The following is a 27,000-nucleotide window of genomic DNA, read 5'->3' as shown; positions in this document are numbered from 1 at the left end:
GTGAGTTGTTTAGGGACATTTCTTTCATTTGGACTGGCTGCTTACCCACTGTTTTCTGACCTTGTGGCAAGCTACACTATCAAACAGAGACAGCTTTCTAAAAATCTCTGTCGTTACCCCAAAATTGTTTCCTGCATTGCATTGTGTGAGTGGCTACATGGCAACATTGGCAGACTAAAGAGACACTACTTATGCCTCTTATGTTTTCTGTTTATTATTATTATATAAAATATGAAGATCCCTGAAGTACGTTGTGAAAACTATAAAAAAAAAAAAAAAAACCTAAAATCAGGACTGAGGAGAAAAAATGTTGTGTTGCAGAATCTTTGTAGAGTTTCTGTCGTGATGTCTGAACTCAAAGTGAGCAAGAGGTCATTCAAATAATAAACCCGCAAAACAAGTATATCTGCCCTCTAAGCTGTGCAGTCTCAAGCCTGCTGTGAGGAAAAACATAACATCCAGGGTTCTGAAAGTTTCCCATTTTCTGGTTATCTGAGTATGCTGTGTTGGGAGTATGTATAGCCCTGTTGTATACAGAGAGGTGAAGGAGCAGGAGAAGCGAATTCATTATCCTTGAGCTTCTATTCTCTTTGGCAGGAGAGCGAGACCTTCAGATAGGGCGTGCATGCTCCGTCCCCACCTACCAGCCTCCAGTATCTCCTCATCCAGCTTGTGATGAATCGGCCCGGTCAGGCGGGGGCGGGGGGTTTCCCTCTGGTGATGCGGGAAAGGAGAATGAAAAGTTTGTGATAACATGACCACAAAGTCTGGTTATTTTATGCATATTTATAAGAAGTATTAATTTTAGACTACAAACACAATACAGGTATTATATTTTTCTATTTTTTAAAGCTTTTTCTACATATGATTAAGAATTAAGAGAAGATTAAGATTTAGTATGATTAAGATAAGAAGTGCTTTTATTTCCCTGTACTTGATAGGCCTATGGATAAAAAAAATAAAAAAAATCTCTATAAAAAAACGTCATACAGCAACAATTCCATGTGAGAGTTTCCACATTTACACATCAAGCAGTAAGATGAGCAACAGGATAGGCAGACAGGTTGTGTTATGAACACCACTTTAAAACTAATCTAGTGTATCTATTATAACTATACTGATACTAGAAAGGAGCACGTTATTGAAACTAGGGGTGCATCTGGATTGTAAAGTGCCTACACAATCTGACAGTAGACAGAATACCTGCACTCTACTCTGTTAGGACCTACTGTTTATAAGGCTTGCATAGTAGGCTGATATTTTTTCCTACTTCATCCGATTCATTCAGTGTGGAAGTGGCGTCAATAGCCTGCCTCACTCCAACTCAGATGCTATTTGCGCAATGGCTCAGAAAATACTAAAAAAAACTTCCAAATTCCATGTAAAAATATTAATGACTCAACACTTGAAATGCTCCTTTGTTTTGATTTGGAGGCGCATGTGAAGTGACTTTAATCGCACAGCATTGTGGGTGTTAAATTACAACCCATGTTCTCAAAGGATGCATCCAAACCGTACTGCACAAAACCAGGAAGTATCCATATTATCCATACTGAAATTACCAAAAAATGCCCACTGAAAGACCGCATAGGTTCAGTCTACTGAAAAGTCCACAATGCATTGAACTTTGGCTTTTCAGAAAGGGCCGAGGTAGTAGGCCTACAGTGTCATGTCCCATTCTCTAGTCTCCAGCTCTGGCCAGGTGGCAGCACTGATTGCTTGATGAGGTGCACCTGGTCTCTGTTACGCAGACTCCTGATGGGGGAGGCTGTGAGAGTTGGGAATACTGCCTTTCAGACAGGAATTTTGTGCTTCTGATGTCATTAGTCGTTTTATCTGGTTGCAGTGGGTCAGTTTATGGGTGAGTTGCATTACCTTGAAATAGCTCAGCTTTTTATAAGTTAATGGTTCAACTTTTGTTGAGCATTCTGTGATAGTTTTTGTTATGGACTGATACATGAGGATATTTATTCTTCTTTGAAGTTAAAGGTAGGCTACTTTAATTTGAAGTTTACAAAAAAGATACAGCCCTACATAAGAACCACAATTGTTATTTTTGACACCTTATTTTCTGAACGAATGAAACAAACAATAATGAGTTCCTTTTGTGATCTTTGGGGTTGATTTCGTTCAGTTTGGGGGTAGCCTGCAAGCTTACATTTGTTACCTTCTCTTTGCCATGTTCAGAGTCATGCTAATCTAGGCTAAACTAAACATTTCTCAGCTTTTTAACAATGCACAGATTTGGGAGGTTTTTTTAAAATTCTCATCAAAGTCTTCGAAGGAGATTAAATAAGAACACATCCTGAATCGAAAACCCTTTTAATATGCAGTGTTTGGATGAAAGGTGTAGCAAACAGAAGTTGTTTTGTGTATGAATGGATTTCTTCAGACTAAAGAACAGACCATGGTTAATAATGTAAAATCTCAAAAGCTATTTTATCAAGTAGACAATGAGGGTGAAGAAGTCTGAGAAACAGGCAACAGTTCTTCAACTTTCTCATGCACTGACTCTAACATAATTACATGTGAGTACTTACAGGGACTGCAGGACGGCTTTTTGGTCAGATAAGGTGTTTTCAACTCCTCGTTTTGTCATCCTTCATAAAACTGTGATTTTCCCAAAGCTTGTACTCAACATAATAACAGAAAGCTAGAACATATGAAAATGTCACAAGAACAAAGAGAGGGAACAAAATACCTGGCAGCACAGAAGCTTCATCAAAAAAAAAAAGACAAAAAAAAAAGAGATGGTGAAAGAAATTGGCTGTGTGTCACCTGGCAGAACGAGAAGGCGATTTAATAACTCTGAACAAAGCTGTTCTCTCTGGCAAGTCAAACCTCTAATTACAAAACAGGATAGGAGACCAAGGCCACCCAATATTTCCTCGCCAACCTTGATACAAATCATACAAAGCAAATGAAGCGTTTAAAAAGGAATGCAGAAGAGCAGGAGCATTCGCAGCGCGGCTCACTGAGAGAGGAACCTCGACAGGTGGTAGAGGAGACAATTGAAGCGGGGCGGAGAGGAAGAGGGACGCTGAGCCGCTCCAGGAACAGGCGTAGGGAAATTGATGGAGCCTGGGGAGGCGATTGATAGTTAGAGGACAGGAAGCAGGCTGTAAGGCAATTATCACTATCTCTGCTATATGATTTAAGAGTGTCTGAGTGTGTAATACTGTGAATTAATCTCATCCAAGGTAGATATATCAGGAGCCCATTTCTGTCTTAAATTTCAATTATTCTTAGAGATGAACTAATTAGGCTGCTTACAAAATTTCACTCAGCCAGGATATAAATGTGTTGTGTGTGTGTGTGCATGTGTGTGTGTTTTTTAAGTAGAAGAGAGACAGCTTGATGAGACAGCTACATTAAATAAGAGCACAGAAAGGAGCCAGCTTAATCATCATGAGCAAAGCTCCTGACTAAATCAACAAAAGGCACAATTCTATGTAAACCCATACAAACTTCCACATACTTAAACATATAGCAACAACCAAAAAAGCAGGTGTACACAAACATTCTTTTACCTGCAGCCAAACATGCACAAACAGTACAGAACATGTTCATAAATAAACCACATGCCACCCACCAGGTTGCAACACAAAAAAAAATAACTCCCAGAGGAACGTGTGCATGAATAACAAGATTTAATCATGTTATATTATTCTTACTTGGTTGAGCTAATGTTTACAGCAGTAATTAACTTTAGCTTATTTCCACTGGAGGTTTAATTCAACAAAGGAAAAGGCATACTGTGATCGTTTCGAGGCTGCCCATGGTGCATAATGAATATATTTTTTTTTTTTTAAGTTGCAACAGCGGGGCTTTGCTATCAGTACAAAAGAGTCTTTATTGACCTAAAAGTTCATAATTCATTTGCTGTGACAGATAGTCGCCATACATTTATAAGAAGAATCACTGGTTGTTTGTGCCCCCTGATGGATATATTCAGTCTGATGTCATGGGATAAAATAAATATTTCCATTTATCAAGTTGTTGCTTCAGAACAACTTTGAATGATTTAACTTTTATTCTCAGGGCCCAGACACCTGTAATTACAGGGGAAGAATAATTATGTTCTTTCAATATTTGACTCATTTACCATCCAGAATAAAGAAAAATAATTTTTGTCATCTTTTGTTTCTGTGACAGTTAATCTACAGTAACAAACAGGGTTAAAACAGATTTCTCATGTCAGATTTTAAAAAACCTTGACATATAAGCCTCCCAATTTTAAATATTTGGTTCATCTATCATTAAATATACAAAAAAAACAACCTTGTGATGACCTTGACTGTAAGGTTACTGCTCAACCTATTAGCCATTAAAATCACTTTACTACAGTATTACAGGATGAGTCTGTGTCTATGTGCATTGACTAACTTTATAATGCCATTATTTTGAGGTTTCTTTTATATCTTTGACTGTTTCATTATTTTATTATGAACCAGTTATATATTAACACTATTGTGACAATGACAATGTGCTCGTGCAAAGTCTTTAGTTTTATTGTACATTTTCCCCCAGAAGCCCTTTTACCACAAATTTCCTCTACAAAATTCCTAAATCAAGCAGGTTTTCTCAAGCTTCATTTTCTAACTACATAACAACACTGCCCTCTTGTGGTGATTAAACTACAACTGATAATAATTCTAAGACGTGTGAGAAACAGTAGACCGTTTTCCAATATATGATTTCTTTATGCCACCTTGAGCTTTTCATTCGTAATTCCCTGCCTGTAATACACAACTTTATAATAATAATGCATTTTAATTTTTAGGCGCCTTTCATGACACTCAAGGTTTAAAAGAATGAGGGAATTATTGGGTCAAAAATATTTACATTAAAAATAGCTATCTTGATACTGATAAAAAAAATAAAATGGAAACTAATTACCGAAATGGCAAATGTAACCACTAATACAAAAAATAATAAAAAGTACAAATTTGGTCAATAATTTAATTAAAATTAATATTGCATATGTTTTTAAATACTTTAACCAATTTTATTCATTGAGAAAAAAGGCATTTGATTGGTTGCACAGCCTCAGTAGAAAACGTTTATTGGGTTGATAATATTTTTCTATCTTAATAATGATTTCTGTATTTCAACCTTATACATTTATAGACAACCTGATTTTTTCTTGCATTACTTGGATATCTGAAAAATGAGATGTTATCTTTTTTTTAAAATAGTAAAGACCAAGATCCTGCCAAATCATGAACCCCTTACAGAATGTAACATCAATTACCAGTTAAAACTTTCAGAAGAATGATGACTCAATAAACCTCGGCATCAATCTGCTGTATACATCACACTCATTTAGTTTTACACTGCTTGCATTGTCATTCATTATTGCCCGTCTTTGCTTTGATAAAGTCCCGATATAGAATCATTATCTGTAAAAAAAAAATACAAAGAAGACTCAAGTTACTGTAACACTTTATTTTCTTCAATACCACAGAATATTAGTACAGTCAGTCACACATATTTTCAGAGGGCAGAAAACATTCTGGTCCCTTTCACCCTGCTTTCTACAAAAGGGGGGTAAAGGGAGACATTAGGTGGCATCAGAGGCTACGTTAACACAATAATTCACCTTTACAGAACAGAGAGGGGACCACAGTCAGGTCAGGAGGTTTAACTCGCAGCTTCGATAACCCGTCAGAGTATCCACGTTGCAACCAATGAAGTTCTAAACACTGGACACTCACCAGCTGACCAAAGGTAGTTTCTCTCTAACACATGGGACACAAATGACGATCCCAGTAATGACTGTTTTGGTCCTTGAACTGTCAGGGCAATGTACTTGTCACGGAAGGTTTTAGGCTTCATTTACCAATTGGATATCATTAGCCTTCAAATGGGGCCTTCCAATGAAGCATTCGGAGTACATTTATCAAAAATAGTCTTGTAGCGTTAAAACCTCACTCGAGTTGTCAAACAATCCCTAACCATGCACACCCAGAGAGGCTTCTGTTTGAACAGGTCACACCATGTCATTCTTAACTCTTCCAAAAGTCAACACAAACCAGAATAGCCGCATAAACAGCGGATCCCTCCATGCATGTAAACATAGCCAGTGTTGTCAGCTACAGTATGTACAGTGTTGATTCAGGCAGTGCATAATGGGACCAGGTCAGTGGTGCCAAAGTCAACAGTAAGCAGGATCATATATTTTTTTAGGAGCTTTAAGGTAAAATCTAACAGGTATGTCTGCAGTTATGTAAAGACATCATGGAGAATCTAGAGTCTCTTGATTCACTGGTCAGTAGTACCATCACTGAAGCAATGACAGATTCATTGGCACATTAAACACCATCATGAACAAAGAGTGCTGTTATGAATGCACATTTTGTGGGATAAAAATCAAAGCAACATCATCAGTGAGTCATATATCTGTGTGATATTTTTCTAACAATAGTCATCAAAGAAAGAGGAGAGGGGGCCACTACAGTGCAGCAGTGTGACAATTCAATTCATAGTTTAAGTCTGAAAATCGGGAACACAACACACTCTCTTGAAGGACGCAGCACAGTAGAAATGTGCTCCACCATTAAAAAAACAAAAGCAAACAAACAAAAGACCCTGGTGCATTCAGAATAAGAGTGTTGTTAGGTGGAGAGAAAATAGGATGCGAATGACTTTAAGGGGGAATAAAGCATATCTACAAGGTAAGAAAGGAGTGCAAGACTAAGCTTTCTTAGACATTCACACACTTAAATTCCACAGTATATACCAAAAAGACATGCGTAGAGGCACATACATATTCATCATACAAAAACAAAACATACCAAAAGCAGAACAACAGTCAGACACGGTTCCTGTGACTCAAATCTGATCGGCCTTACAATGAAAACAAAGCGCGCAAAAAAGCACTGACATCATGGGAGGTGAAAAAGGCAAAAGCTGAAGTACCAGCCCTTTGAATAAAAAAAGATTTACGTTGGTAGACAACAAAGAGACATCAGTAATCTTCCTTCCATCTCTTAACCAATACTGAGTGCCAGCCTCATATTTAAATGTTATTTACCAGGATGAGAAATCATTTTAAATATTTGGTTTTCAAATTGGGTTCTCAACTTGCAATGAGTATTTTTGAATCTTCTGTGGCGCAGTGTTGTTATACATCAAATCCCTGCTTTAATGCCTAAAGAGACGGAGCAGAATCGAAAGGGAGAAAACTTGAAGATCAAAAATGTTTGTCAAGACCAAAGACGTTCATCGGATTAGAATCAGTATCTGTATGCAATATAGTATTTTTTTCAGAACAGAAACAATAAATACTTGCTTCATTCGAGGCGCAACCGTTTCATTAACAGTGTGGACATACAGTATCTGGAAAACATTTTGTAAGATGCCTTTTTTGGAATCTAGCTTCTTAATTTGTCTGCTTTCTTTGATGCTAAGTATTTTTTTGTAGGCTCAGGTGAAAAGACTTTTTGTAAGACTCTGCCTTAAAACAACTTTACAGACTATTTAAGGAGCAGAATAAAGATGCAAGAACTTGATCCAGGGTTTAAGAAAAAACCTGTAACACTACAGACAAACCATAACAGTATTTTTGTCTTTCTGTAAGTCATTACAACAACTTGAATTCTTATTTTTTAACTCACTGGTAGTTTGGCAGGTCACACGAAGAAGAAATGATCATAAGTTACTGTCACAAACTGGTAATTAACATAAATCGAATAAATAAATGGTCACTATAGAGTAAAATTGTTTTGACTCCCCCCCCCCCCCCTATTTCATCTTTTTACTGCTCCTTCTCGTGGAGAGAGGTACGGACACGCTGGCGCACATAGAAAGCTGTGAGAGCGCTGCAGCAGGCAGTGAAAATAAAGAGTGCAACAGCATCGTGTGCAAGATCCCCGTGCAGACGCTCGTACAATGGCCGGCGCTCTGTGAAGTCTGTTTTTAGCGCCTCGATCTGTGTCAGGGTGCACACCACCACGAACACGTGGAAGAGCTGGTGGCCCTGCCCGATGAAGTCACACCTTCCCGGGAACAAACTCTCCGGATGTGGGCAACAGAAGAAATAGGCGCTGATGAGGAAAAAGATCACGTGGTAGAAATGGTACGCCACGACGGGGTCGGAGCAGCCCTCCTGGTAGCAGCTGTAGATGCGGTGAACCACCGGGCTTATGTCTAAGCAGTAAGCCAGGGCGGAGGGCACCACCTGGAAGAGCTTGTTGGCAAACTTGGGCAATGCAGGACTGGCATACTTTCCATAGCAGCAACCAAAACAGGTGAGCCAGGCCAGGAACGCTGCAGCAGGTAAGAAGAGACCCTGCACTTTAGTGTGCCACTCCTTCTCGATGGCATAGTAGTAGTGAGCCAGGGCACTGCCATATTGGTAGACAGACACACCCACATAGTCGAGGAAGTAGAAGCTGTAGTAGGAGAGCTCAGATTTTGCAGAGAGGAGGTGAGCGAGAGCGCTGAAGGAGAGGTAGGTGAAGGCTGCCAGGAGCACAATGAAGAGCGGCTGAGCGTGAGGGTCTCGCAGGAAATCCACCGTCTCCGAGATCTCCTGCCACTTGACCAGGATGATGAGGGCGGCAAGCAGGTGGGTCCACACATTGAGGGTCTCGTTGTGCCTTTGGAAGAGGGTGAGGAAGTAGTATCGCCAGCTATGATCCGTCTGCCTGTAGCCGGCGAGGATGTGACGCTCGCGGAACACCCAGGGAACGTCTGCCTTCTTCACAGTGCACGGCAGGGTGGGAAAGGCCGACTCGAGCAGCTGAGGGATCTGACGCAGCTGCTGTGCATTGATGAACAGGCGACCAATCTGCTCCATCACCACCGTTGCCATGGCAACCTTGAGCACAGAGAAGAGGGTGGGAAAAACGGAAGCAACAGTCAGTCAATATCTGTCAGGCTTTTAGCTGCTGTTATCACCACGTCTGTTTGGGTGCATTTGCGCGTGAAAATGCATGTTTGGATTAGAGTTGTGTGTGTGTGTGTGTGTGTGTGTGTGTGTGTGTGTGTGTGTGTGTGTGTGTGTGTGTGTGTGTGTGTGTGTGTGTGTGTGTGTGTGTGTGTGTGTGTGTGTGTGTGTGTGTGTGTGTGTGTGTGTGTGTGTGTGTGAGAGCATTCCATCCTTCAATTCTACTACCATCACAAAGATTTTTGTAATCTATTTGTCTATGAAAAGAATTACGAATTTGTTAAAATCTTTTTTATCTCAATATAAAAGGAAAACCTGAGGCTACGCTATGACTGTGTGAATTCAAAATACTTTGTTCTTTGAACAATAAAAAATAGCTGATGATGATGTAACATCGCTGTAGGCTCTTCTGCTTTTTTTTTGCGTTTTCATATTTTTTTTTTAGAAAAAATCACCTGATTAACAGATCATAAACAATTGAAAAAATGTACTGTTATATCAACATTTAATACTTAATAATTTGATTGACAATTAAAAAGAAGACACTTGATCAACAGTCTTCTTAATAAATGTAATTGCTCCACTCTGTCCTGAGCAGGTGGTGTACACTGGGCTGGAGACTGAAGCGGATGCCCACACTGTAAATTGGAATTGAGGTTAATGAGAGTGGTGTTACAGGCCAAAAACTACAACAATAAGCTGCAATATAAGAATGCTCGGTAGAAATTATTTACAGCATTGTGTGATAATCCTGAGTGCTAGAAACTGACAGCAGCCTCATTCCTGTCCAATGTACTGTAGGTCATATGATGAGTTGCCAATGACAACGTCGTCGATTTAGTGCTTTTACTGTTTCAGGATCATGCATGGATGTTATACACATTAATAGATATGGCTGTTCGTGTTGGTGGAAAAAGTAGTGCTGCTCGCTTTGTTGTTATTCGATTGGCTGACCATCTGACTGGTGTCCCCAAATGTTTAATTTGCTACAACATGATGAATCATCTTGAAGGACAGGGGCTCAGAGGCAGTTAAAAATATGACCTCAGCTGTCCTCCTTACAGTCATCAATTCTGACTATGAGGTTTTCCTTCTCAATCCTCAGTAAAGGTGATTGAATACAGGAGATTGCTTCCTGAAACTGTTATAGAATCAATATTTCCACAGCATCCTCAGAGGTAGGATTCAGAGGTTTTAATACATTATGAATAATAATTTGGTGAGTGATACTTACATAATGGAAAAAAACAACAACATAGAAATGATCAAAGATTTTATGATGTTATTAGTTTAGCCCGCCAAATAATGCAGGAGATGATCAAAGATACGGGAATAAAACGAGTTGATTGAAAAGGACAATACAAAGCAATGAGCTGCACAGACAGATTGTTGTCCATTAAAAGCATTTCATAAATACACAACTACAATGCACACCATAACAGCAATACATTGACCTCATACCCATTCCACAAGAGGAGAAGACAGCTGACTAAAGGCCTGCACCCAAAGCCATGTCCTTTTTGGCTTTTAGAGCAGTGCCAGGCAAAGTTTAATCATCAAATACTACAAGTCTCTGTCTGTTCAATGAAACACTCTGCGTGACTGCTTGTATGCAGCTAAACTAGTCCCTGGACTTATCCTTACATAAATATAGGCCTAGAAGAAGTACAATTTAGGGGGGGAAAATATGCACGCATGTTTAAATAATTCCTTGAAGCACTCTGTTAACCTTCAGGATATCAGGATTTTATAAATGATTTACTAATAAAACTTTACATATGTGCTGATTTTCTTCATTGGGCTAAGGTGTTTACCTATCGCGTGGTTAAAATCAGTTATAAATGATCTGACTATCTATCTTGCTGGTTGTATTTCAGCTCTATGGACAGTAATGAGAAGGCATGGAGACAGTAGCTGCACACAGAGCAGGCTGTAGCTGTGTGGGATGAACACAGGCCGAGGTTGAGGAGGAAAAGGCGTGGAGTGATGAATGGGAAGGGATTACGTAACATAACCCCATCCGCCGTCCACACCCTCAGTTTCCAGCAAAGGGTGGCAGTCCTTTAAAATATTCATGGTTGAAGAAAAAAATGCCCGGCTAAAACAAAGAAAGCATCTGAAATAATGTATCTTGAACAAGTGGCCTTTAAGGGCCTGATGCAGTAATTTCACACCAGCAAACCATGCACCTGATCGACATACTGTGGAAATATGACATCCAGTGTCGGAAATCAATTTGCATTCCTTCTTCCTACAAACCCCGAGGCTTGTCTCAAATCTGAGAAGATCACAGGCCTCATCTGTGTGCTGTGTGTCATGTGTTTCAGTAAGATATCGCTGCACGTTTAGATGGTTTTTCCGATCGAGGAGCATCTGAACGAATTTCACGCTATGTCACTGTTCAATTTCACACAAAAAAATACGAGTATGGATTTCCCAAATACATTTATAACACCATTAAAAATAACGTAACCTACCTGTAGAAAGAAGAATCAACCCAGAGTTTTTATGTAGCCGCTGATGAGTGATTTCGAGCCCTACAGAATACAGATAACATTGTTTGAAACGGTGAACGAGAGAGACGGGAGCTGCGCCTGGCGGCTCTCACAGCGCAGCTGCCGGGAGGATACAGAGAACCGTGACAGGCGGATGTCTCGGCCAATCAGAAAGCACGATACAGATCATTGCTGGTGACACACACAGTTTTATCCAATGACAGCAGGAGCCTTGACTATCAGCCCAACCCTTCCTAACGGAAATTCTAATACTATCCACAGCTCTGGCACTATCAAATGAATGTAGCCAAAGTCCTTAAGTCATTAAACTACTGGTGTCATTTTTAAAAAATATTAAATTACTATTAAATTAAAAAATAACATCCCTTGTCCCTCACTCGTCTTATATTGTTCTGCATCACCTAAAAAATACAATAAAATATGAATATCTCTCGTCAAAAATAAATTGTCTTATTTTATGAGACATAATCAAATATTTTCATGTCAAGTAAATAAACTTTAAATTCTATTATGGTTGTAAATTACCCATATGTATTACTCTTTGTTATAGTTGATAGTGTTTATATTAGTCAAATTTCTACCATTTAAACTGGCATTGTTGACATGGTTCTGTTATCTGTAGTCATTTTTGCCATGTCTGTCCAGCAGAGTAAACTGTTAAAAGGAAGTGTTTATCTTGCCTCTGTTGCCAAGTGCATGGTGGTACAATCTAACCCTGCATTCTTAGTTGTCCAGGGTCTAAAAAATTGTGATTTGGACCTGTCAAAAATAAAATCTCTTAACTCATAAGGGGTCTTTATGATTAAATATGTATATTTCCCCTATTTAAAATATTCACTCAAGATAGTTCTCTATATATTGCTTTTTTTGAACTGATAATGCAGTTACAAGAGGCTTAAATGTTTTTCTTGAGTCTGGATGCATCATGGTCTCTGCCAGTCCAGAATTCAAATTTTGCAAATACACCTCCTTTCAACATGTATTGATGTTTTTGCTCCCAAATTAGCAAATTGGAATGAAAAACATATCACTATCCTGTAGATAATTAATGTTTTCAAGTGTATTTTATAGTCTGTATTGATCTCTTGTTCAGCATCCAGTTACAAAGTTTTCCTTGTTAGACTCACTGAGCCTGACAGATCCTTATTGTTTTCATTGAGTCCAACTATTTCAGAGCGTATTTAGCCAACAGAGATGGGCTGTCCACTCATTAAAAAGAAAAAGAAAGAAGAAATTTAGATTGAGTAGAAAACTGAAAGTAATATCAAAAGCCAGATTTTGAAAAACATAATAGGCTGAGAAATGATTCTTTGAGTCAAGCCAGTCTTTGTTCCATGTGTTGACAGCAGAGAAACACTTATCGATGGGACAAGACTCCAGCAGTTTCCTCCCGACTCATGACAAAGATGGGATTGTGCAGCAGCAGATGTGTGTGCATAACAATGCTGACTCCCAAACAAAAGTTAGCTGTGTATTTATCCCTGCTACACTTTTGGTGCTGTCACCACAAGAGTTTCAGCTGTCCATTAAAAACCCCCTATCAACTTACAGTGAGAGGAAAGCTTGGTACCTCAGGGTTGAGGAGCAACTTTGCAGTATTTTTGTTGGATTGTCAAAAATACATACAAGTGAGCTGAGTAAAATATTTGTCCACGGATGCAGCCATGCGTAGTCACCCCCAATCCTAGAACCCCCTCTATGTAACAGTCAGCAGTGTTTTTAAATTTCCAAATTAAACTACCTACTTCTGTCTCAGTTTCCCCAGCCATCTCTGGAGCTTCTAACAGACTGTCAGTTCCCTTCACTGCCACTAGGTGTCACAAGTGTTAAAGTATTACTTTTGGTACTAACTAAATGGCAGGTAAGTCAAGCTCCTCTTCAATTAAAATTGTATCAACTTCCATCACATGTACATAACTTTCATCTTCGACTTTCATATGTAAAATAATTTATCCAACACAACACAACAGAAGACGGTTACATTGTGAAAACAGACTTTAATGCCAGAACCTTGGTACCCCCCTGTATATCTAAACTTACAGTAAAATCAACAGTTTGGAACATTATTATTAAGATGCATTGAAAGAACGACAAGGACCAATTCATATCTTTGAAAATATAGTTCAGACCTCAGAAAAAAAAGTGTTGCTAGCTGCCCAAAAGAATTCTACAAGTGAAGAAAATTCAGACAATTTCAGGACCCAATCTAAAACTGAAAACAGACTTTCATTCTACAGCATACTAAGAACTAGTACAACAAATAAAACCATGAAAAATAAAGCTTATCTTTGGAGATTTAACAGTTTTTTTTTGTTCAGATTACAAACAAATTAATTTTCCCTGTCTTCCATCGCCTTCTTGTTCTTCTTCACCTCTTCCAGTTTCTTGTCCTGTCGGTGTTAGTAAAGAAAAGAATCACATCACATCAGTATTTATCATCACAACAAAAAAAAGCTTTCGGACATGTTGAAGTGCCATGATCAACGTACTTTCTCCTTAAATTTTTCGCTTTGAGCTGCGATCCATGCAGTGCGGTTCTCTTCGTATGTCTCCATCTTGTGAATGAGTTTCTCTTGTGCCGTCTTCTTAAACTTGCAGCTTTCCTCAATGGCCTTCTGCTGGACCTCCTTCACGTGCTCCTGTTTCTCAGCCAACTGTTTCAGCACTTCAGCGCCCTGACTCTGACAAAATGAGAAGAGAGAACTTTTCTAGCAATTTAACGAAACATGTGATGAGGCTTCAGACTTCATTTAGTGGACTACAGTTTTCACACTCGTGTTACTTTGCGTACACAATACCTTGCGTCTCTCTTCTGCAGCGTCCAGCTTCCTCTTAATCTCATCCAGCGATGTTTCCTTTTTGTTCAGAGGGGACAATGGAAATCCCTTAGCATCTGTGTTTGAGGGGCTCAGGATGACCTCAAATGCGTGACCTGAGGCACGCTTGTTCAGCTCCTTCACTCGGATATCTGCAAAACAGAATATCTGTAAAGCTGTGGCAGATGTGTCATGATGAAAAGTCGACGTTAAAAGTCAGACAACACCTTGATATTGTAACACAACAGCATTCATCGCAACTTGATGAAAATATGTTGACTCATAATAAAATATGTTGTCAATTCACTTTGATCAAACATATCTTTACTTCACTAGAATGTTAACATATTGCTTCTATTGAGATCCACTGACCCAGGATAATTAAATGAGGCTGAGCGGTCTCCTGTTAGCTTTTCAGGGTTCTTTACTTTTGAAGAGGCCAGGATGAAACAATAGTCCCTGTTGGGTGGTCACATTTTTTTTGGTGGTAAAACTAGGATAAATATTTGAAACGCTTTTGAAAAATGCTCAGAGTCTAGAATGCAAAAAGGTTTCAAGACCAATGCAGAACTTCATCAAAACATTTAATTTCATATTGATCACTTACCTCCACAGCTGTCCATTTCAGCAGGAATGATACCTTTTTGATACGACTAAAAAACAACAACACACAAATCAGAAAATTATCGTCAAAAAAATCATTGTCTAACAAGCGCTGAGTGGATACGCCTTAGTTTCACTTTGGTTGAGCGTAAATTGTGACATGTGAACGAATGCAGTGGTGCAGGAACACAGCCACGTACCCTCACAGTACTGAAGCGAACAGTCATGGCCCGTGTTTTGATAGAACATTGCTCAAGCATGCGAGCATTACACTTTACTTCTCCTGCTATGACCTTCAGAATGAAAATGCATGTTTTTTCAGCCAATTAAGCCAAGTGGATTACCGTGTTCCTGTCATATTTAAACATACTTATGTCATTGTCTGTTAAAAGACGGTTGTATGTTCTCTACAGTTGCACGTTTTCAGCTGTTAGACTAGTCTTAACATGTCATGACATAACAGGCAAAACTAGACCTACACCTCAATGATTCTTAGAGGCAGTGCAGCGAACTAGGATAGTTAATCAGGATTGTTCCTGCTTATGTAATTACTAAAAGGGTCGGTTATATCTGTGTATTAAACAAAGGTAGTCTTGAATATTTATTTCTTGCAACAAAATAAGTGGAATAACCACAGTGCACATATAGAAATGTTTGATAATGGCATTTAAGCTTTGAATCCAGAACATCATTTAAAATAATGGTGTTGTGAAAAGTATATGGCATAGAAAATAAAATGATGTAAGATAAGTAATAGATGTACACATACACCAATCACTAATAAAAATTGCTACATTTGATTGAATTATACTGTTTAGAAAATGAGCTGAAAATAAAGATGTTTGGCTGTGAACAAATCTTTAGGCTCGTAAAAAGAGCCCACATGTTCTTACCTACTCTGCACAGGATGTGTTTCTACAAAAAGGCGGGGGTGGGACATAAAAAACCCAGACTTGTAAAAAACAAACAAGTTGAATATCAAAAGCATGAAATGTATGGGGGGGATTATTTGCTTTAATGATCAAGTATAATTGACTTACTGACCCGAACACTAAAATTAGCTGGCTTGGTTTAATGCAATGTTTTCTCATACACATGATAATAACATAATGTGGCTCCAATCAAAACAAAAGTGACAAACTTTCATTATTTTAACCATACGACAAGATCAGAAAATAAGCAACACTTGCGGTACTGCTTTTTGAGTAATATAGCCTATCGTTTTAAGAGTTGCTGTTCTGTTATTACAAACAACCGTTGTCCATTACTTTAAAGTCAATTTACTCATTGACTTTTAGTGATGCTAAACACACTTCATAACGTTTTAATAATTGTCTTAAAAGACCTTAAAAAAACCTAGCTCAAAACATTGCTTGAATAGTCTGAGACACTGGCTCAATATTTGCATAAATCCATTGTTCTCACCGTCAATGCCAAAGCTTGAAGTGCGCACACGACACGGGCCGACTTCTTCTTCTGTTCTCTTTCAGAACCACACCAACAACATCTGCAACTTCGCGCGAAAAGTTAACAATCCCATACGTCACCAGAGAGCTTTGATTTCATTGGTCAAAATCCACCACGTGCTACAACCGTAAGCGCCAGGATCTGCAGAACAGAAAACAACATTAAGAAACCATCATGGAAACAAAGGCGGCAACCTATTTAATCGCCACCACAGCAGTAGTTAGTGTCAACTAAACTAAGATGCATTCAATGACCATTGCTTTCAAAATACATAACACCCGTTTTCTCATTCAAATTCAACCACCACCAAGACTCTCTGTAGTAAGCAAAGTCGCTATTGGCCTGTCGCTAAATGACGCCATCGCCAAAATTTGAATAATTGGCCTTTCGCCAAATGTTTAGCGCTACAATTTTCGGTTGTTTTATATTGTGTAATTGAAATAGGCGTGAAAATAATGTCATGACTTTAATGTTTTAGACCCACGTTAAAGAAATCAATGTTGTCCTTTATTGTTAAATATTAGAATATCAAATGTAAAGATAAAATAATGTGTTTGTAAAATGCAGTGTTTTATCTTCGTGTGACAGTGAAGAAACATTTACGTCTCACTGTAAACCAGGGCGGGAACAGCAGCGGGTTCACGCATGTTTCACACACTTTGCTCTCTGGACGGTGTGTGTGTGTATGCGTGTGTGTGCGCGCGAGTGTCCTGTCTGCTCTGACTGGAGTTGTGGAACTGCTGCGTGAGTCTACTTTGACACGGTCAGCCCAAAGTGCTCTGGGACCAGAGCCACAAGATCATGACACTATTATAATAAGACGTGCTTGATAAGCTTGTCATCTGGTTAATTTATTGTTTTGTATCGCTGTATGAATGACGTTGTTCGAAATAAATAGTCTAACAGCCTTTTAAATAAACAGTAGTGATAAAAATTGTGGTTAAATGATGCCACCTAGTGTTGGATAGAGGAACCGACCTGCCAAAAACAACATTGCTGTAATTTACAACACTTAGTTGCTATTGAAAAATATTTTATTCAAAATGTTTTCCCAGAATTTCCCAAAATTCTGTTTTTAGTGTTGCTTTTCACTCAATAGGAAATAAAAATAGAGATCATAAAATAAGCAATATGTGGCAAGTAGGAGAGATGTACAAGATAAAACAATATTTACATCGCGAATGTACCAGATGAGCTTTGTTAAACAGATATTGCATGGTGTAAAAGTACATCAGCTGCAACAACTGTGGATTAAAATATTTTTTTTTTTTTAAATTTACAGTTGGGCCTTGTGCTATAAAGCACAACGTGCATAACCACTTAATGTATGTTAATGAGCCACTTATAGCCCACTATAATGTAAGAAAAAATCAAAATAAAACTCAAAAGATGTATATTTTTTCCTCTTAATTTACCAAGAAATGTCCATGGTAATATTTTACCTTTTCCCATGGTAGTTTTTAACACTCCTACTTGCCCGATAATTAAATAAGCGTATACGGTATGTTCTTTTATCTGTGTCGGTGAATCACAGCATAAGATAATATACTCCTTTATTTATCCCGTCACGGGAAATTTACAAAGTCACAGCAGCAAAAAGCAACGATTCCCAACAAGAGAAACATATAGTTTAATTAAGTGCACAAATAAATACAATATATAAACAAGCATACATAATATGGATAAACTGAGAGCTGCAGTTTTAACAAAAATGTGTTGTCTAACCAAACACTGTTTAAACATATTCACTTTGGATATCTCCCTGTATTATCTCCCTTGGTTTGGACAATTATACCGCGTTTTATTTCCAAGAGGTTATCGTGAAGACTTTTGTTTTGAAGAGCAGCCGAGCATTCACTTCCGGTTCTTGTATTTATAGTTAGCTCCTGACAAGGAAACGACAGAGGACTGTATTCTTTACTTGGTTTCAACATTTGAATGTAAACATGGGAGCTTGTTTGGCATTGTGCTCTGTCGCCAGCTGCGTAAGTATCTATTCTTCTTATAAATACATTTTTTTACACCATATGACTTTATTGTAAACATTTACTAATGGTTTGCATTCTGTTTATGAGACGTTGAAGAGGCGTAACCTGAAACTCTGTAAACTGTCCTCTTGTATACATGTTGAGTAAAGTATCCGGACACATTACTACCTCTGTTTAAAGAACACAGTATACTTAGCTGGTGAAAAAGCAAACTGGGCGAAAGATAAATTGAAGGACTATCAGACGAGCTAGCTATCCAGGCTAACATCAGTGTGTTTGACGTTAACGTTGCTAATTTATTGCCGTAAAAAAGTCTGTACTCTGACTATTTTTAAGGCATATAAAGTCTCTTACACAGTTTAAATTAGCTGACTAGCAATGTCCCTGTCCTGCTTGGTATCATGCATGACATGGAGTCTGTCTTGCTATGTTTGGACTGACTGGACAATACTAAACGAGGCAGGAAACAAATGTCTTTGCTGCATGTTGTTGACAAACTGACACTACTTATAGTCCTGTCAGATGTGTTTATGTGTCTGGTCACAATATGCCAACATTGCCAATTTATCACCCAGTATTTCTAATGTGGCAAAACCTGTTTGTGATTGGCTTTCTGCCAAAGCAAACGCCTCCATGAATTTCCCATTCAGTCTTTACCTCTGTCATTTGTTGCCTCCATCACTGGCAGGCCTCCTGTCTGTGTGGATCAGCACCATGCATGCTGTGTTGCTGCTGTCCCTCCTCCAACAACTCCACGGTTACACGGCTGGTTTTCTCCTTCTTTCTGCTGCTGGGGACGCTGGTGTCTGTCATTATGATACTTCCTGGTATGGAGACTGAGCTCCAAAAGGTAATATCTGTGGTTTCATTAAATTTCTTAAACTAAACCACCCATTTATTGTGAATGTTTCTTTTTCTCATACATCTTGTGTACTATATTTCCCTGATGTCTTAATAAAGGTAGTTATGATGGTAAGCTATCTGAAATGAAACTAGGTCTCTGAGATAAGGAAGTTACACATTGAAAGCTGCACAGCATTCAAACGCTGATTTATGCACAATAAATAGCTTACCTGTAAAGTAAAGCAAGTTTATTGATGTAGCAGGTTTAAGCCACAGTTCTGTTATGTTGACGTTTTTTGTTAAAGTGTCTTTGTTCTTCTGCTTTTGTAGATTCCAGGATTCTGCCAAGAAGGACCTCCAATACCTGGATTTGAAAACCATGTTAACTGTGAAGTCATTGTGGGCTACAAGTCTGTGTACCGGATGTGCTTTGCCATGACCTGCTTCTTCTTTCTGTTCTGCGCTATTATGATTGGTGTCCGGAGCAGCAAAGATCCTCGTGCTGGTATTCAAAATGGGTACGTACTTCATCAGTGTGCTCAGGGTTGGGAACTGAAGATGAATTTTTCAACTGTTTATTTTATCTCTTTACTTTTACAGATTCTGGTTCTTTAAGTTGCTGATCCTTATTGGGATTACTGTGGGAGCTTTTTTCATCCCTGACGGAACCTTTCATACTGGTACTAAGTGGCTCTGATGAATTAAAAAAACATTAGTTTACAGTCCTTTTTTTTTTTTTTAATAAGCAGACATTGACTTTTATCAGTGACTCAAGCAAAGTCGATATAACTGTTTTGATCCAATTCACAGTGTGGTTTTACTTTGGAGTGGTGGGATCTTTCATCTTTATTATAATCCAGCTTATTCTCCTCATCGACTTTGCCCACTCCTGGAACAAGGCGTGGGTAGAAAATGCTGAAAATGGTGACAACAAATGCTGGTTTGCAGGTACACGTCTCCTTTGGATATCTTATCAACTAAAATTCTTGACAAATGATGACATAAAAAAAAATTGGCAAAATATTTCAATCTTGTACAGATATCTGCTCTGCTGTCCAAGTAGCACACAAGTATACCAGTAGTTCCACTTTTAATAATTGTTTTTGTGATTTCCAGGCCTTCTGTCTTTCACCGTCCTGCACTACGCCTTGGCTTTCACCGCTGTCGTGCTTTTCTACGTTTACTACACACAGCCCGATGACTGCACAGAACACAAAGTCTTCATCAGCCTCAACCTTATTTTCTGCATCATCATCTCCGTTGTTTCTATTCTACCCAAGATACAGGTATGAACCCGTCTAACACCTTACCAGTACTAATACAGATTTACTGTTTTCATTCTACAAAGTTTGTCACACCATTCAGCGGATATCACTGTGCTTTCATGTTCAAACTGAAATGTGTCTTAAATGTGCACCATTGAGGAATAAAACAACTTCTGTAGTTCTGAGAGTATGACAGACTCTGTTTGCATGTCACAGATTAAAAAGTCCTGACTATTGTTGGTTAGTAGAGTGTAAACGTATTCTTCCCCTCCGTTTTGAATGACTTGAGTCATTTTCTCAGATTTAGACAGAAATATTGTCTGAATATAATCCCATGGTAATTAACATCAAAGCTGCTTGCTGCTCCTTGGTTTACATTTTTGCATGATGTTACATGTTTGACTTTGTTCATTGTACATTTTCTTTGTTGTAACAGGAAGCTCAGCCACACTCGGGTTTACTCCAGGCTTCACTCATCTCCCTTTACACCATGTATGTCACCTGGTCTGCAATGACCAACAATCCAAGTGAGTCCCTGGCTGTCTTAAACATTAGCCTTAGCTTTTCACTCTAGCTTTTGGTTGCATGGTTATCTGTGATTATGCCCTCTTTTTTTTTTTTCTCAATATATGCTAATTACCTCCTGCAGCATATTGATTATATTGGTAAGTTTTCAGTGACGCAATTTAAAAAGAGCTATTTTTTTTCAATAGGAAGTACCTATTGTAGGTAGACCTTCCTTGGCTCATCTAACATTCTAAGTGAATAGCACAACAGGCTAGCTTGCGGTGACTGCAGGGTTAGTTATTTTCTCTGTGTAGCCACCTGATATCAGTTTACACTGAAAATGTGAAATGCATCCTTACTACTCACAAAGACATGGATTTCATCGTTCTTTTAGTATAAGAAAGATGCAAATAATCCATGCTCCTATTTATTGTATTTTTTGCTGTTTTTTTATAGTGTGCTTTATTTTTGCCTGTACAGCATTTTGGTCAACCAAGGTGGTTTTAAATGTGCTGTAGAAATAAACTTTGATTTGATGTAATCCTTGAAAACGTTCATGTTGACACACATAGAAAACACTCGTGAAGTCTAAGCTGTGTTTACAAAGAGAACATCAGTTTTATTATCATTTAAATATAGGGTAGGAGTAGAGGGGGAAACGTTTGTGATGTACAGCTTTTTTTTTTTGATAAACTTAGCGTACACACACTGTGCACTAATGAAATGATAAGCGCTGAGTGAAGACGACCCTCATCCCATTTACGCTACCTTGCATACTCCCAGAGCTGTCCCCCTCCATGCTAGCTCTCTCTGAAGCATCCATAGCTACAGCTATTGTCAACGCTAATACTACCTACCCTACCACACAGACGAATCCGCCCCACAAACTGTTCCTGCTGCCATTGTTACACATAGGAAGATCAGCAACGAGAACACAAGAGAACAAAGAAAGACCTCGAAAAGTCTGAAACGAGATCTTATAAGGAGGAGAGGGGAAGTAGCGAGCAGGGATAGCACTTACCCTGTCCTGATCACCTCGCCCTACTACCTGATTGTTCAGAAGCGAAAAGAGAGAGAAAAAAGGAGATTCACCCTTTTATGTCGACCCCCAACTGGCATTATTCCTTCTCACCCAAACCTGCATAGCTAAGCGTTTTCCTTTCGTATGCTTCCTCCTACAAGTCCTCAAAGGGAATCATCAGTTAAACTATTTCCTGTTGCACAACAATTTTGCCATCCCAAATCTACCTGCATCTCTGAATAATTAGCGCTCCTTTTAAAGGTCTGCTTAAAGTCTACCTCTGTTGTATTTCTCTCCCTTATGGACAAACTAAATGTCTACGTTCTTTTCCTGATTACTTTCTGAATTCACCTGTCCTCTTTTACTTTCATTTCCTGCTGCCAAGCTTTTTAACACCGAGTTATGTCGCCACGTCGATGGCCTTGCAACAGACTAATCCCACAACCTGACAGAATGTGCCTCAAAGTAGCTAACTCTGATTACAATGGGCCCAGTGGGTCCCCAGTCTACCCAGTGTTAAAGGTTCTGGGGTGATGATAGCACATCACAAGTGGCCCTAATGTCGAATGAAACACGACTGCCCTCTATAACTATTTCTGACAATGTGGTGCTAACCCCTGCATAATACACCTTTCATTGTATTTAAAGTATCTTCTTTAGTGCAAAAGTTAACTTACAAAGGAATACAAAAATGTACAGCCAAGGTTAACAAGACAGAGTCTAGATACCAAAAGATTAAAAATCCTTTATGTCAAAGTATTTTTCACAACCTGTTTTCATTTCTAATATTGTCTTTATGTGTTTGATTTCTTAGATCGAAAGTGTAACCCGAGCCTGTTAAGTCTGGTGTCGAACTCCTCCCAAGAAATAGGAGACGGCAAAACTGAGGGGGTGCAGTGGTGGGATGCTCAGGGAATCGTCGGTTTGATCATCTTCCTCTTCTGCACTCTTTATGCCAGGTAGGCAGGAAAAAGAACATCATAAAATATATAAATTAGTACATGTTTATTATACTGTCTTTTCTGTCTCCTTCCTAGTATCCGCTCGTCCAGTAACGCCCAGGTCAACAAGCTGATGCAGACGGAGGAGGGCGGAGTCTCAGGTGGAGAGGGGGTAGTGGGAGAAGACGGCATTCGCAGGGCTGTGGACAATGAGGAGGAGGGGGTCACTTACAACTACTCTGTCTTCCACTTCCACCTGTGTCTAGCATCTCTGTACATCATGATGACTCTCACCAACTGGTACCAGTGAGTATCCGTCCACATCACAGTTATACAATGATAACCGAGGGCTCCGAAAGATTATCGCACAGGACTTCATTGTAAGGGAGTCTAATAGAGAAAAAACCACTTTTTAAATACTACATCTGAATGATGTAAAACAAAATCAGACTGTAAACAGAGCTGATGTGTCGCTCATTTTGGACTTTTACCAGCTACTCCAGTCCTGTGTTTAAGTAACAAACGTTAGATCATCGTTAGAAGTGGATGATGTAAAAGTATCACAGTCTCAGGCCGCAAGTTCATTTGTTAAGTTTACCCAGAAACATGTCGCTGCAGCTGTTCGCTCTTCATCTTTCATCCTTCTACCGTGAGAGTGGGGGAAGAACATCAACCTTAAAGAACACAATGATAAAGTATTCAAATTAGATTTTAATTTGAATTGATGTACAGAAAAAGATGATGCATTTATGTGATGATATCTCTTTTAGATATGTTGATTTTGAGATATTGCAGAAATGTTATTTTCTTTCGGTATGTTTCAGGCTTTGCTGCATATCGTTTAAAAAAAAAACCATTTATATCTGAGGGGAAAAACCTGAAGCAATTCGTTTTTCAGTAAATTGCGTACAATTTATCATACATTTGTAAAGACATGTTTTCATGTTGCACAGGCAGTGTAGGCCTATGGTCTGGCCACAAGGGGGTGCAATACTTCAGCTCTGAAGTCATCCATTGTTTGAATACAGTCTGAATGTGGATTTCTAAAATATCCTTCATTCGGTAGTTCATATGAACAGAATCAATACAAAATTCCTCACATGTGATATCAAGTTTACTTAAAAAGTACCTGTTCCTCTCTACCCCCCCCCCCCCCCCCCCCCCCCCCAGACCTGACACCACCACCAAGACCATGAACAGCAGTATGCCGGCTGTGTGGGTGAAGATGAGCTCCAGCTGGCTGGGCCTTGGCCTCTACCTCTGGACCCTCATCGCTCCTCTCCTCTTCCCTGACAGGGATTTCAGCTGAGCGTGTTCACTGTGTTTGTTGGTTTTTTGTTTTTCTTTCTTTTTTGATTTTGAGCACAGGGTAAAAAAGCAGGTGGAAGGATGCTTTTAAAGAATATGGAAGGATATTGTACAGAGGGAAAAAAAATAATAATTCCTTTTCTATTAATTGCCTTTGCTTTTATTGCGTCGGTTTTTGTACTTTTTTTCAGTATGATTCTGAGTCACTACAAAATAAGTTACTTTTTTAGCTTTTAGCTTGATAAATGATTGCTTTGGTTATGAGAAATGCATATCTTGTGAGGTGACTCCTTCCCTTCTACCTGATGTGGTTGTGATATGACTCAATGAGCTGTTTTATCTTATAGCTGTATTTAGTTACTGGACTATCGCATAGACTCTTCAACAAGTCACTTAGTCAATACCTCAAAACATTCATTACAGGTTCCCCTTTAATGACGTGGGACATTAGACTTCTCTAATTGGTCGGGTTTGAAGTCCCTAAGATTAGGTTATGTTTAGCTGGGGCCGACAGAGGGAACCCCGCAGAAAGCCCCCCTCTGAGGTGAGTGTGAAGCTTAGATAAGACACGCCCAAAAGATAAAAGCTGGGCTTCCTTTTTTGCTGCTAGACTGGATGTAAATCCACCTCATCACACTTTCAGTCCTAATAGGCCGTCAAATAATCTCAGCTCTTCCGTGTCCACGCCATCAGATAGTCATTTATCAGCGGTGCTAACCCTATCCGTGTCTGATTGGATATTGGTCTTGTGCAGCCACGTCTGTTTGCATCAGGGAGACGTGTATTGACCCTGAGCAGCCATGTGATGTGCAGTGGCACCATTCAAGAAGTGACCACCTGAGTGCTCTAAAAATGCCATTATGTCCAGAATGTTGCAGAGCGTGGCATTGAGGTTTTTCTTTTTAAAGGGACTTTTTAATCGTTGCAGCTTCAAAATGACAATGATGCATTTCAAGGCTCATCAGTTTCTGTTGAGTGGTACTGACATTCATTGATTGTTGATGGTTGTAATACTGGTACAGTCATTTGATGCTTAATATAGAAGTTACCTCGATTTCAATATGAACAGTAGAAGTAGAACATTTTTGAAACAATCCTGAAGATGTAAACTTTGGTGTTATTTTCTCTCCTGACATTTCAGTGGCCCCATCACTCAAGTATTGTGAATGGACTAAGTGTTGTGACAAATGTACTTTTAATTTATATTCATTTAAAAAAAAAAAAAAACATGTCTGATGTATTGCACATGTTATGTACTTATTGCCCTATTGATAAGCAGAATTGCTGAGTCAACACATGTAACATTTCCAAACACTATTAAGTGCCTTTTGAAGTCCTGGGTTTCAAAATGAACTGATCACTAATGCTGATGTGTGTTTATTATGCCTTGCCTTACACTGTGGTGTGGGGTTAATCATTGCATGCCATATAATAAGGCCTCTGACTGGAATTAATATTGTAATAATTAATGTATAAACACTGTTTTTAATCAAGATGGAAATCTGTTATTCACTCCTTTTCTCCTGATGCAGCCTTTAGAGATGTTCAGTAGTGTTAGTAAAAGAGTCATAGGAATATTAACATGCGTTGATTCTATGTATCGTCGTCTATACGGTTAGAAGATTATAAGGTACTAAATATTTCATGCAGCCTGACAAAAGTCAGTAAATTGACTCTTGATTTAGTTTCACCATAACATTTGCTTGACACTCTTTGTTGGTTAAGTTAATGTGGTTTAAGGCACCTTATGGATGTTTTTTTTTTGATTGTCACTCATGTCTAAATGTCTCTAAAGAGTCTGGCAGTGTGATAGCACTTTCTTTCCGTTCTGTGCTTAATCCCATAGATTAAGGTCAGGAGGTACAAGTGTTGGGAACTAAGGAGGAGATGGAAGGAAAATCACAGCAAGTGAAGATTTCTTCATCAGTATTTTGTCTCCACATGTGGGCAGATGTGTCTTGGTTTCTCACCATGTCAGTCACAACATTCAGTATTAAAAAAAAGCATTTTTAGAAACCTGCGGTTAAGGAGTATACATCATTAATTCAGTGTCTGTTGGAGTACTGCAGGCATCTTATCTAGGTTTACTAAAACGAGGCTTGAAGCAGGATATCTTCACATGCAGAATGTGATTCTAGCAGTGATTCTTCAACACTCAATTCATAACCATTTAAAAGTACCAAATGTTTCAGATCAATCTATTCCTAGCTGATGGCTTGTTGTATTTTCTCTGCCACGTCTCCTGTTGTTTTGGCCTCTTAAAGCTCTTGGAAGAGATTTGACTTTGTGTTGATTTGAGTGCGGCACATATTTATTGTTGTACTTTACATGCTTAAGACGTGTTTTTGGATGAAAATGAAGAAAATGTATTTTAGGCACTGCAGTGTTAATCACATCTGAAAACAGTCTTGAAGTACAGCAATGAATCTTATCGTTGATGGTCTTGTTGCCTTTGTAAGCCATAAAGAGGCGTCAGTATTAATCTCAGTCTGTTTCATAACTGGATGAAACTCTGCTTCTCTGTCCTGCGGTTTTGTGACAATAGATGCATTCACAGAACCTCTAATGTCCTGCCCATTTGATAAGTGTTTGCTCTTCTAGCTAACTTCCTTTTGCTGAAGTCCAAAGAAAAACTGAAAGCACATGCACTTGTGTATCCTGTAACAGTTGTACCTCTGACAAGATTTCAGCTCCTCTCTCTGACTGTAAATTGAAGCAGTAATGTTCTTGACCTGTCCCCTGTGCAGCTTTTGCCAGCGCCTGCTGCCTGTGCTGTTTCCTTCTCCCTTGGCTTGCAGACAGAGCCCTGTTGGTTTTGGCAGCTACAGTCAC

The 27,000-nt window shown here is 38.9% G+C and overlaps 3 protein-coding genes across 3 annotated transcripts; 1 reads left to right on the top strand and 2 right to left on the bottom strand.

Moving 5' to 3' along the window:
• Positions 1 to 5,433: 5,433 nt before the first annotated feature.
• On the bottom strand, positions 5,434 to 11,533 carry paqr7b (progestin and adipoQ receptor family member VII, b). The gene is made up of 2 exons (XM_079344923.1): positions 11,371 to 11,533; positions 5,434 to 8,824 (listed from the first exon to the last, which is right to left on the bottom strand). The coding sequence occupies exon 2, from the start codon at positions 8,816 to 8,818 to the stop codon at positions 7,760 to 7,762; it is 1,059 nt and encodes a 352-aa protein (XP_079201049.1). The 5' UTR covers positions 8,819 to 8,824; positions 11,371 to 11,533; the 3' UTR covers positions 5,434 to 7,759.
• Positions 11,534 to 13,386: 1,853 nt separating this feature from the next.
• On the bottom strand, positions 13,387 to 16,362 carry stmn1b (stathmin 1b). Its single transcript, XM_079343402.1, has 5 exons — positions 16,254 to 16,362; positions 14,833 to 14,878; positions 14,208 to 14,377; positions 13,899 to 14,090; positions 13,387 to 13,799 (listed from the first exon to the last, which is right to left on the bottom strand). Exons 2-5 carry the CDS (start codon positions 14,846 to 14,848, stop codon positions 13,740 to 13,742), a joined length of 438 nt encoding a protein of 145 aa, XP_079199528.1. The 5' UTR covers positions 14,849 to 14,878; positions 16,254 to 16,362; the 3' UTR covers positions 13,387 to 13,739.
• Positions 16,363 to 18,142: 1,780 nt separating this feature from the next.
• serinc2l (serine incorporator 2, like) lies at positions 18,143 to 25,864 on the top strand. Its single transcript, XM_079343666.1, has 10 exons — positions 18,143 to 18,280; positions 18,972 to 19,133; positions 19,457 to 19,644; positions 19,727 to 19,806; positions 19,937 to 20,074; positions 20,243 to 20,412; positions 20,828 to 20,918; positions 22,734 to 22,878; positions 22,957 to 23,166; positions 24,031 to 25,864. The coding sequence occupies exons 1-10, from the start codon at positions 18,242 to 18,244 to the stop codon at positions 24,167 to 24,169; spliced, it is 1,362 nt and encodes a 453-aa protein (XP_079199792.1). The 5' UTR covers positions 18,143 to 18,241; the 3' UTR covers positions 24,170 to 25,864.
• The last annotated feature ends 1,136 nt before the right edge of the window (positions 25,865 to 27,000 follow it).

The sequence above is a fragment of the Symphodus melops genome, assembly GCF_947650265.1.
Source record: "Symphodus melops genome assembly, chromosome: 5".
In the NCBI taxonomy this organism is placed as follows: Eukaryota; Metazoa; Chordata; class Actinopteri; order Labriformes; family Labridae; genus Symphodus; species Symphodus melops.
This window is presented reverse-complemented; position numbering and strand designations above follow the sequence as displayed.